The following is a 12,682-nucleotide window of genomic DNA, read 5'->3' on the forward strand; positions in this document are numbered from 1 at the left end:
GGTACAGTGTGACAATGAGTGAAGACACCACATCTATAGCCTTAATAAAACTCATTTTGTGTCCCTGTGCCATAAAATTTGTAGAAATGTCACTTACACTTTCCTCTTGCTAGCTGCCTCATCTGAGTATCTAGCAAAAAAGATCTTTGACTTCCTCATTATTTTCTTGTAAAGCTTGTGGAAAAGAAATGCAGCAGCTTGAGGTACTCTGATTAACACTTGCCGGACAACATACAGATAGCGACAGACTGTGTTCACAGCAATGACACATGGACTGTCAAAATTTTATCAGCAAATTGTCAAAAGTAATCGAAACGAAGTTCTAGAATTGACTGCCCTTTTAGGAAATTTCTCACACTCAAATTATTCTCAGGACTGAGAGTTGGCAGAAATCTGAAGCAAAAACTGGAACATCTGTGGATTCACTGTGAGAGAGTAAAGACAGACAGTCTTGCAACTTTGAACACATTTTCTGAAAATTGTGTTAAGCAGTTAGTTAAGACAGTCCACATGTAATAGAAATACAGGGTGTTTATAAATGAATATCGGGGTTTTAACACTTTATAACATTTATTATATTACACTGACAGTTATTTACGTCAAATGAAAGAGCAACTCAAAAAGTTTTACCAAGAACCTTATAAATGTTCAATGTGAGCACCATTTGTCACATGGCACATATCAAGTATATAGCCGAGTTCTTCCCAAATGTTGGTAAGTGTGTCTTCAGTGATTGTAGCAACAGCTGCTTCAATACGGTTTCTTAATTCAGGGAGGTCTGCTGGTAGCAGAGGCATGTACACATGATCCTTGATGAAGCCCCAAAGGAAAAAAATCACATGGCGTTAGGTCGGGTGAACTTGGAGGCCATGCTCGGTCATTGGTCCCCTTGCGGCCTATCCAGCGCTTGGGTACAGTGAAGTTCAACTAATCGCGTACTTCGCTATGCCAGTGCTCCCATTGAACATTTATAAGGTTCTTGGTAAAACTGTTTTGAGTTACTCTTTCATTTGAAATATCATTTATAACAGTCATTTGAAATATCATTTATAACAGTAAGTTCAACGTAATAAATATTATAAAGTGTTCCCCAATATTCATTTATAAACACCCTGTATTTGAGACATTATAGCTACAAACAGGTGTCACCTCATCGATGGCATCAGAATAGACATTGGGATTAGTGATCACTATATCATAGTGACAATAGTTACTAAAATTAATAAACCCATTGCAAAAGGTAGGAGATTATTTTTGCTAGAAAGAGAAGATAAGCAGTTGTTAGCATTCCTCTCATACAATGAATTGACATCATTTAGTTCTGCAACGAATTGACATCATTTAGTTCCAGTATGATGGACATAGAGGAATTATGGGCAAAGTTTAAATGGATTTTGAATCATGCTCTGGAGAAATATGCGTCGAGTAACAGTATTAAGGATAAGAAGACCCACCATGGTTTAACAATGAAGCCCAGAAAATACTGAGGAAGCAAAGGCTAATGCACACTCGATTTAAAAGAGAATGCACAAATGACTACAGACAAAAGTACTAGATGTGCAAAGCATAGAACTACCACCGTCCTACCTTAGCAGAAGATCTTGCCAAGAACCTGAGAAAATTCTGGTCGTACGTAAAATAGCTAAGCAGGCCTAATACTTCTACCCAGTCACTCATTGACTAGTCTGGTGTGGCACAAGAAGAGAGCAAAAGGAAAGCAGAAAATTTAAACTTGGCATGTAAGAAATTGTTAATGCAGGAGAATCGTACAAACATGTCATTTGACCATCAGGTAGGCATCCATATGGAGGACATACTAATAAACATCCCTGGCATATAGAAACAACTGGAAGAGTTGAAAGCAAATTAATCACCAGGTCTGAATGAGATCCGAATTCAGTTTTGCAAAGAGTACCCTATGGCATTGGCTCCTTACTTAGCTAGCATTTATCGTGAATCTCTTGCCCAGTGAAATGTCCCAAGCGACCGAAACAAGTGTAGTTGACTCCTGTTTATAAGAAGGGTAAAAGAATGGACCCACAAAATTACAGACCAATATTCTTAGTATCGATTTGCTGCACAATTCTTGAAGATATTTTCAGTTTAACTATAACAAATTTCCTTGACATATAAAAGCTCCTGTTCACGAATCATGATAGTTGTAGAATACATCGCTCATGCAAAACTCTGCTTGCCCCTTTCTTACAATATCCTGGGAATCACGGTCGAAGGGCAAAAGCTAGATTCCATGTTCCTGGATTTCCTAAAAGCATTTCATAAGGTGCCCTACTGCAGACTGTCAACGAAGGTCTGAGCATATGGAACAGGTTCCCAGAGACACTAGTGACTCGAAGACTTCTAAAGTAACAGAGTCCAGTAAGGTGTCCTCAACAGCAAGTGTTCTTCAGCAAAAGGGAATTGTCATGCGAGTCCCAGAGAAGACGACTTGATGATACTGTGGTGTGCAGGAAGGCGGTGGTGTTGAGTGACTGTAGGAGAATGCAAGCTGACTTGAACAAAATTTCAGTTAAGGCAGGTGAGCAGAAAAACAAACCCATAATGTTCGTATACAGCATTAGCAATGTGATGTTTGATACAGTCACATCAATTAAATGACTAAGAGTAATGTTTCAAAGTGATACAGTACAGGATGAGCATGTGAGAATTGTGGTAGAAAAGGCAAATTGGCCAAATTTGGTTTCTTGGGAGAATTATAGGAAAGTGTGGTTTATCTGTAAAGGAGACCACATGTAGGGCACTAGTGCAATGCATTCTTGAGTGCTGCTCAATATTTGAGATCCGTGTCAGGTTGGATTGAAGGAAGACACCCAAGCAATTCTGAGGCAGGTTGCTAGATTTGCCAGTAGGTCCAAACAACATGAGTATTACAGAGATGCTTCAGGAACTCAAATGAGAATCCCTGGAGGCAAGGTGAAGTTCTCTTCGAGGAACACTATTGAGAAAATTTAGAGAATCAGCATTTTAAGTTGACTGCAGAATGATTCTACTACTGCCAATGTACTTTTCACGTAAGGAACACAAAGATAAGAGAAATTAAAGCTCATAAGGAGGCACATACACAGTCTTCTTCCCTCACACTACCTGTGAACTTAACAGGAAAGGAAATGACTAGCAGTGGTACAAGGTAGCCTCTGCCACACACTGTATGGTGGCTTCTGGAGTATGTATGTAGATGTAGAATGCAATTTTATCTTGTTAACATAGTGCACAAATTTATGCAATCTCCCACCTTAATTTTTATAACGTCATACCTATGGATTACCCAGTGGAATGAAATACTTAAGGCAGTGCAGATATTAAATTGAAACAATGAAAATCCAGGACAGAATAATGACAGTATTAAGGAAAGAATAAACTGCTACTCGCAATGGATATGTTGAGTCAGAGACAGACACAAGAAGAAGACTGCTAACTTTGTGAGCTTTTGGGCGAAAGGCCTTTTTCTAATGTAGAACACACACATTCATGCACATACAACTCAAATATGCATAACCACTGTCACCATGCTTAGTCCAGCCTCGGTGGTCAGAGACAGAGGTCATGTGTGTATCAGTTGTGTTTGTGTTAATGTGTGTGTGTTTTCTACATTAAAAGAAGGCCTTTTGGCTGAAATCCCACATGGCTAGCAGTCTTTTCGCTGTGTCTGCCGGTGACTCCACATCTCCTCTATATGGTGAGTAGATATTAAATTGTGTAAGAATCCGTGACACTGACTGACTGTGAATACAGCTCCATCAATAGCATGTGAAAGTATATTTGTTCAAGGAATATTTATTTCTTTGAAAATATCTTCCAGTTTCTTCTAGAGAGAACGACATTTTTGTTCGCAGTCAAACTTCTGGAAAACAATGTCCTCCAGTGCTTTGTAATAAACTTCTAATGAACAAAATTTAGAGTACTGGCAATGCTTCAATATCTACTGCCACAAAATCTTCCACATAAGAGGCCATCTCACTGATTCTTTTGACAACTGTGCCATTACCTGAAGGCATTTATTTCATCCTGAGACATACTGAGAGTAATGAAGGCCTTGGTCTGATAACATGGGTTTCACCACATTTTCCTATTGATAATTAATATAACTTTGTAAGGAGAGTGATTTTTTTTTTAATAACTCACCTATGGCGCTGCATTGCTCAGGCTTCAATTTCATAGCTTGGGAAAATAAACTTACCCACATTTGATATGATTACATTTCATTTAAGATGTAATAAAAATTTAGTTTTGATTGTGAATGACTGCACATGAAATTGAATTAATAAAATCCAGATGGTGTTGTCACAGCATTCTTTTCCCTGTCACTTTCAGCTAGTAGGATATGGTAATATTCTTTGAGTAGATCGAGTTTAGAAAATAATTTCTTGCCTACAAGGATGAAATTTGCACCATTTATGTGAGGAAACTGACAGCAGGCAGGTAGGGTCCGATCATTAAGACAACTGCTGTCTCTACAAATGTGCTACAGACAATCCAGCTTTCCTACCACGTGCAATATCTCACTGGGATTTAGAGGGGTGTATTGTATTATGATTCATTAAGAACTGGAATTCTTGTGCAGCCAAATTTAGTTTATGCGGATCTAACCTAACCTGTGGGCTCTTGAGTACATTGGCATGGCGCTGCTGGATGCAATATAAAGTTTAACATCATGCTTGATTTCTCCCAGTCTAAGGGTTAGTTTTATCAGTTCAAGGATTTTTTAAAGTAATTCAGGGTATTTACAGTTAGTATGGAGTGAACTAACGGAATGAGACAAATCAACTGCACACTGTAGTGCAGCCAAATGCAGCTGGGTATTACTGTCAACTAATAACTTTCTTGTCAGGTCTATACGAGCCAAACTTTAGTCTGCACCGATTATACCTTTTGTTGTGATGGGTACAATGTAAGGCCTCTCAAAAATGCATTTTAAACCTAAATCAACAATTCAACAGCCCTTTGTTGTGATGGGTACAATGTAAGGCCTCTCAAAAATGCATTTTAAACCTAAATCAACAATTCAATAACCTTTATTCATTAAGTATTAACCTCAAATCAAACCACAGCATGAAGTTTGTAGTCTGTCTCTTTAACCTTATCCTTGGGACACACTGATATAACAGAAACATGCGCACTGCTGTCTACCATTACCCCGAAGTATTGTTCTGTAACTAACAATCAATACTGGCAGCCTGGTATAAATATCAGTACAGTATAAATATCAGTACTTTCCTTGCTGTGGCCCCTACTAAGAGATCATCATCACAATTGACACTGTCGTTCCCATGATTTGGATTTTTGGCCTTCAGTTTCAAGACCTTTCACCGATTCAGAAGAATCGCATGCCACAGGGGACATTTCCCCTGAAGATGAATTAAGTTCCTGAGTGTTTCGTATTTCTGTCATCCTATGAGCCTTATCAGGAGAAAGCAAACTGGCATTCTATGGATCGGAGCGTGGAATGTCAGATCCCTTAATCGGGCAGGTAGGTTAGAAAATTTACAAAGGGAAATGGATAGGTTAAAGTTAGATATAGTGGGAATTAGTGAAGTTCGGTGGCAGGAGGAACAAGACTTTTGGTCAGGTGATTACAGGGTTATAAATACAAAATCAAATAGGGGTAATGCAGGAGTAGGTTTAATAATGAATAAAAAAAATAGGAGTGCGGGTTAGCTACTACAAACAGCATAGTGAACGCATTATTGTTGCCAAAATAGATACAAAGCCCATGCCTACTACAGTAGTACAAGTTTATATGCCAACTAGCTCTGCAGATGATGAAGAAATTGATGAAATGTATGACGAGATAAAAGAAATTATTCAGGTAGTGAAGGGAGACGAAAATTTAATAGTCATGGGTGACTGGAATTCGTCAGTAGGAAAACGGAGAGAAGGAAACATAGTAGGTAAATATGGATTGGGGGGGAAGAAATGAAAGAGGAAGCCGCCTTGTAGAATTTTGCACAGGGCACAACATAATCATAGCTAACACTTGGTTTAAGAATCATGAAAGAAGGTTGTATACATGGAAGAATCCTGGAGATACTAAAAGGTATCAGATAGATTATATAATGGTAAGACAGAGATTTAGGAACCAGGTTTTAAATTGTAAGACATTTCCAGGGGCAGATGTGGATTCTGACCACAATCTATTGGTTATGAACTGCAGATTGAAACTGAAGAAACTGCCAAAAGGCGGGAATTTAAGGAGATGGGACCTGGATAAACTGAAAGAACCAGAGGTTGTACAGAGTTCCAGGGAGAGCATAAGGGAACAACTAACAGGAATGGGGAAAAGAAATACAGTAGAAGAAGAATGGGTAGCTCTGAGGGATGAAGTAGTGAAGGCAGCAGAGAATCAAGTAGGTAAAAAGACGAGGGCTAATAGAAATCCTTGGGTAACAGAAGAAATATTGAATTTAATTGATGAAAGGAGAAAATATAAAAATGCAGTAAATGAAGCAGGCAAAAAGGAATACAAATGTCTCAAAAATGAGATCGACAGGAAGTGCAAAATGGCTAAGCAGGGATGGCTAGAGGACAAATGTAAGGATGTAGAGGCTTGTCTCACAAGGGTAAGATAGATACTGCCTACAGGAAAATTAAAGAGACCTTTGGAGAGAAGAGAACCACTTGTATGAATATCAAGAGCTCAGATGGCAACCCAGTTCTAAGCAAAGAAGGGAAGGCAGAAAGGTGGAAGGAGTGTATAGAGGGTTTATACAAGGGCGAGGTACTTGAGGACAATATTATGGAAATGGAAGAGGATGTAGATGAAGATGAAATGGGAGATAAGATACTGCGTGAAGAGTTTGACAGAGCACTGAAAGACCTGAGTCGAAACAAGGCCCCGGGAGTAGACAACATTCCATTAGAACTACTGATGGCCTTGGGAGAGCCAGTCATGACAAAACTCTACCATCTGGTAAGGAAGATGTATGAGACAGGCGAAATACCCACAGACTTCAAGAAGAATATAATAATTCCAATACCAAAGAAAGCAGGTGTTGACAGATGTGAAAATTACCGAACTATCAGTTTAATAAGTCACAGCTGCAAAATACTAACGCGAATTCTTTATAGACGAATGGAAAAACTGGTAGAAGCGGACCTCAGGGAAGATCGGTTTGGATTCCGTAGAAATGTTGGAACACGTGAGGCAATACTAACCTTACGGCTTATCTTAGAAGAAAGATTAAGAAAAGGCAAACCTACGTTTCTAGCATTTGTAGACTTAAAGAAAGCTTTTGACAACGTTAACTGGAATACTCTCTTTCAAATTCTAAAGGTAGCAGGGGTAAAATACAGGGAGCGAAAAGCTATTTACAATTTGTACAGAAACCAGATGGCAGTTATGAGAGTCGAGGGGTATGAAAGGGAAGCAGTGGTTGGGAAGGGAGTGAGACAGGGTTGTAGCCTCTCCCCGATGTTATTCAATCTGTATATTGAGCAAGCAGTAAAGGAAACAAAAGAAAAATTCGGAGTAGGTATTAAAATTCATGGAGAAGAAGTAAAAACTTTTGAGGTTCGCCGATGACATTGTAATTCTGTCAGAGACAGCAAAGGACTTGGAAGAGCAGTTGAACGGAATGGAAGGTGTCTTGAAAAGAGGATATAAGATGAACATCAACAAAAGCAAAACGAGGATAATGGAATGTAGTCAAATTAAATCGGGTAATGCTGAGGGGATTAGATTAGGAAATGAGACACTTAAAGTAGTAAAGGAGTTTTGCTATTTAGGGAGTAAAATAACTGAAGATGGTCGAAGTAGAGAGGATATAAAATGTAGACTGGCAATGGCAAGGAAATCGTTTCTGAAGAAGAGATATTTGTTAACATCGAGTATAGATTTAAGTGTCAGGAAGTCGTTTCTGAAAGTATTTGTATGGAGTGTAGCCATGTATGGAAGTGAAACATGGACGATAACCAGTTTGGACAAGAAGAGAATAGAAGCTTTCAAAATGTGGTGCTACAGAAGAATGCTGAAGATAAGGTGGGTAGATCACGTAACTAATGAGGAGGTATTGAATAGGATTGGGGAGAAGAGAAGTTTGTGGCACAACTTGACTAGAAGAAGGGATCGGTTGGTAGGACATGTTTTGAGGCATCAAGGGATCACAAATTTAGCATTGGAGGGCAGCATGGAGGGTAAAAATCGTAGAGGGAGACCAAGAGATCAATACACTAAGCAGATTCACAAGGATGTAGGCTGCAGTAGGTACTGGGAGATGAAGAAGCTTGCACAGGATAGAGTAGCATGGAGAGCTGCATCAAACCAGTCTCAGGACTGAAGACCACAACAACAACAACAACAACAACAACAACATGAGTCATTTGTGCTGGTATGTCCACATTTTCTTCAGAAATCAGTAAAGTATTTTGGACGCTACCAGGAAGTTAGTCTAGCCAGTGAATCTTTAAAATTTTATCTTAAACGTTTGTTCCTCCGTAACTTTTTATTTTCCAAAACCAGTGACTGGGTTTCATATCACCAATTTCTTTGTTTCTAGTCGAGTCATTGCAAGAAGGCCTGTGACAGTTGTACAGTGGGCCAGGCACAGCAGCTTTGTGTGTCTTCTAAAGCCAATCACATTACATAATTTTGTAAATGTCATTATGGAAATGCCTCACTGCTGCCAGAACTCTGCAGACAGCTACTGTTTTTGCCTGCAGCCATTTGCACTTTGTAGCTGAAAGATGACAATAGGGCTGCCAGCTGTCTTACGATGTCTCATCTATTGTTTCTTAATTTGATATTCGTCACTTTTCTTAAGTTAACAAATGTTTGTTGCTTTCACCACTGTTCATGAGATCCTATATTTTTTTGACATCAGGGCTCTAAATGTGCCAACAAGTGAACTGAATTTGGTTGCTTCTGTCTGTATTCCTGAGATTGTAAACCGTACTTCAGCCTGAAAAAACAAGTATCAGGCTTTTCAGTCCTGGACGGAGGAAATTTCACACTAACTTTGTCTACTTCCATTTTCATATGACTGGGATATTATTTTCCCTCTACTTGTCATCATATTTTATTCTTGTGCAGATCAGATCAAGGTCACCAGCTGTTGGTCTTGTTTTACAATTAACCACAAAACACAGTATTTTAAACTTGAAAATATATTTGGGAACTTCAATTTCTTACAAGACAAATATCACACACTAACAAAACAACTTATACCTAGACCTCTTACTCTGTGCATTTCAAAATGTCATTCATTTTAAGAAAAATAAAGTCAACACAAAGAAGTTTTTTTTTGCAGAATTGTAGGTTATGAACATGAACATAAACCTATAGTGGCACCTAGGCCAAGCTATGGTATGGCACTAGTAGAAATGTTTCCAGTGGCTTGTTTCTTGGTACCAGTACCGAGAATGATAATTTGAAATGCGAACAGTCAAAAGACCACGTTGCACAGCTAACAGAAATGCAGACGAGGGTTTTAAAGAGGAAGGAGAGGACCACGGCAAGTGTCACACTTGTTGCCTCATGACTGCATGTGTAACAGTGTCATGGCATTAACTTTAATAATTATACTGACAATCAATGGGATAGTTGATACTGGTGTCATAATTCACAAATAAGTGCACTTCAAACTTTCATAAAGTGATGGAAAATGGTGAACTGTAAAGAAAGATCAATGCACTGTAAGCCGGGAATGTACAAGCGGATATAGTATTGCAGCCAGTCAAAAAGTGGCTAATTAGCATCCAACTCCAGATGTGAAAAACAAAGTGTCACACTTTAGAGAGTGCACGGAAGATTACAACCAAAACCACGTATCGACAGAATCGTTCTAACAAGGCCAGGCTTTAGTGGTTATTGTGGTAGTCCTGAATTATATCGCAGCCATGTTTCGTGGCAAACACTTACAAGGCATTCAACGAAAATTGTGCACAGCTTGCTTTGTTATATCATTCAATAGGTATCATTTCCACATGGATAGTGAACTGTACAACAGAAGCAACATATGGAACTCGAGACGTTGATATCTTCTCTTCATGCCACAAACATCACTCCTGCTTCATCCAAGAATATCCAATTGCTTTTTCCATTCCAAAACCAGAAGATTTTGTGATAGTCAAAAGGTAAGGCTGCAGAATTATACAATTTGTTGTAGCTTCCGCCATTAAGAAGACATCGTGGTGATATCATTTAGAAGCAAGTAACCTTCAACTATGAGTCCAGTGCCCAGTGAGGCCATTCACAGCCCATCAGACAATTAAGAATGAAAATCAAAACTTTAAAAAACTGGGGAGGGGATGGAACCATCACCCTCATGACCACTAGGGCACTTTGTACATGTACGATATACGAGTTCGAACTCTCCGAGTTTCGAGTTGATCTCCTGATGGTGTTACTTTACAGATGAACACATGTCTTTGGGACACCTTGGTAACAGTACCATTTGATCTAGGTTATGAATTTTTGGCATCAAACACCTAGAAAGTGAGCTGTGCCTGCAGACTATGTTGAGAGCCCAATGCACAAACAAAGAAATATGACACACGCCAGTGGCTGTGTGTGGGCAGAGTAGCAAATTAAGTGGACATAAATCTCCGCTCAGATAGTTACCTCACAGTGTGTCAGGGAGGAGGCTAGCCAGAAGTGAACGCACTGATGGCTCATGCAGAGTCTTGTAATCACGCAAAATAGAATTAACTTATATACAAAATTCAGCTTCTTAATCGATCATTCATAACATTAGCCAGTTAGTTCACAACAACGTAGTCATCAGCAGATTACACAATGTAAACGAAAACAAAGCTGCACTCCCAGCTGATTATAATTTGCAATAAATGAAGTCTGAGTAGCTGAAATAAAAAGAAAAAGCCAAAGGGACATTGCACAATTCAACAAAGCAGTTTTTCAAGTTGATTGATTGGTCTGGAGGGTTTCAAACTTTCATCTCTTAAGATATTTTCACTCATGAAGCACAACAGTAAACGTTCATTTTGAGGTGAGATGATGAATCCACATTTCAAGTATTCATTTATTTATTGCGAACACTTCTTTTCCTCAGTCATTTTGAGAAAACATTATTCCAAAATGCACTCACTGGCTATGTCATTAACTAAATACCACAGATTTCTACTCTGCTCAACTGAATGTAGGGCACAGCGTACCACAACATACAAAAGCTTCAGAAGTCTCAATACTGGAAGGCTCCATTCTTTAATTTGGAAACAAGTTTTCATACGTGAAATACAACGGTTGTTGCTGAGCTAATGGGGTGGTTGCATGGTGAGTCAATTCACAAAATTCCCTGGTCAAAGCTTTGCCTGCGTCTCAGCTCATCCATTTCACACAAAACTACGACTCATAGGCACAATACTTGGTGATATTACAGCATCTTGAGAAAGAGAAAACATTATTTCTTAGAAAAGGTATATGTGATTAAAGTTATTCTGGTCACACTTTTATATGAACTTGTAATAAACATACCATTTTAACCAAATGGATTCAATTCATGTGCTCTGCAGTATACTACCAATACTTAGGAAACTACTAAATTCACCAACATTTCTGTCTTTTAGTAACTAAAAGGAATATCATCAAAGCAAACACGGAACACTCCTTCCCCAAAACCCCCTTCGATCACAGTGCTGCCTTGCGTAAGTTAAACCGCCAAAAAAGACAATAATGCCCAAATTTAGAATCACTGCCAGAGACATGGACCCAGGATCTACACATTGTTAGAACATTAAATATTTGCCACAAGGATCACATCAAATGTAGCTGTCAGCTATAATTCTTGACTAACAATATTTATGCTGTCAAACAATCAAACTGTGCGCAGCAATTGTGTTAACAAAAGGTAACCGATACACCTGATAACCACAAACCCAAATTCTCCACAACCTTACACAGTCTTTTTTTTTCTTTTTCACATCTAAAATTTATCACATACTGCTATTAATGGCAATGTAAACTGACACAACAAGTTTCAACTTAAATTCACCAATGTCTCATTTGCTCATGAAACCACAGTAATTAAAAGCAGCATTATGTTATCTATTCTTCACGACAGAAAGACTAGAGAAACATTTCTCACCTGCAAAGGAAACATATGTGCAGGTCACTTATTTCAACACATTTTCTTACACGTAAGATGATTTCAACACATTTTCTTACACGTAAGATGCTCCTCTTTCCCAGAAGATTAATGTGAAAATTGTTTTATAAATATCACTCTTATTTTAAGTACACTTTTTCCCAAATCCAAACATACCTTTATAATAACTCTTTGGTCTGTATTCTCTTCTATGATACTGTCAGTCGGGAATCCATCGATTTGTTGACGGATAGCTTGTGCAATGGCCGGAACAAATGTGAGGGGATTAAGATCCAAATCATCGCAAAGCACTTCAGCAAACTGTTCAGGCGATATTAAGCTCTCTAAAACAGACAAACTCACAAGATTTCTTTTCCCACAGATAAACAAAGGAGTTAAACTTTTGGGAGGAAAACAGTAATATTTAATACCATTTTTGTTCCATGTGAATGTATCTCGAAGCTTTTGTCCTTCTATTTCCATGTCCAAGCGAATAGGCACAAGAAGTTCCACTTGTGAAGCATTTTCCATAATGGTTGTAGGGTCTGTGTCATCAAAGCTGAAAATAAAGCAGGAATGTATTTTGCTATTAACATTTAAATTTTCACTGAAAACCACAGTCCAGATAC

The 12,682-nt window shown here is 38.5% G+C and overlaps 1 protein-coding gene across 1 annotated transcript in view; it reads right to left on the reverse strand.

The window, feature by feature from the left end:
- LOC124711513 (SWI/SNF-related matrix-associated actin-dependent regulator of chromatin subfamily B member 1) overlaps positions 1-12,682 on the reverse strand; it is a 123,694-nt gene that overhangs the window by 39,404 nt on the left and 71,608 nt on the right. The window contains exons 5-6 of the mRNA XM_047241628.1: positions 12,485-12,612; positions 12,231-12,397 (exon numbers count right to left, since the gene is read on the reverse strand). Coding sequence (XP_047097584.1) covers positions 12,231-12,397; positions 12,485-12,612 — 295 coding nt within the window. The remainder of the gene's footprint in view (positions 1-12,230; positions 12,398-12,484; positions 12,613-12,682) is intronic.

Source organism: Schistocerca piceifrons, chromosome 8 (assembly GCF_021461385.2).
Source record: "Schistocerca piceifrons isolate TAMUIC-IGC-003096 chromosome 8, iqSchPice1.1, whole genome shotgun sequence".
NCBI classification, from domain to species: Eukaryota; Metazoa; Arthropoda; class Insecta; order Orthoptera; family Acrididae; genus Schistocerca; species Schistocerca piceifrons.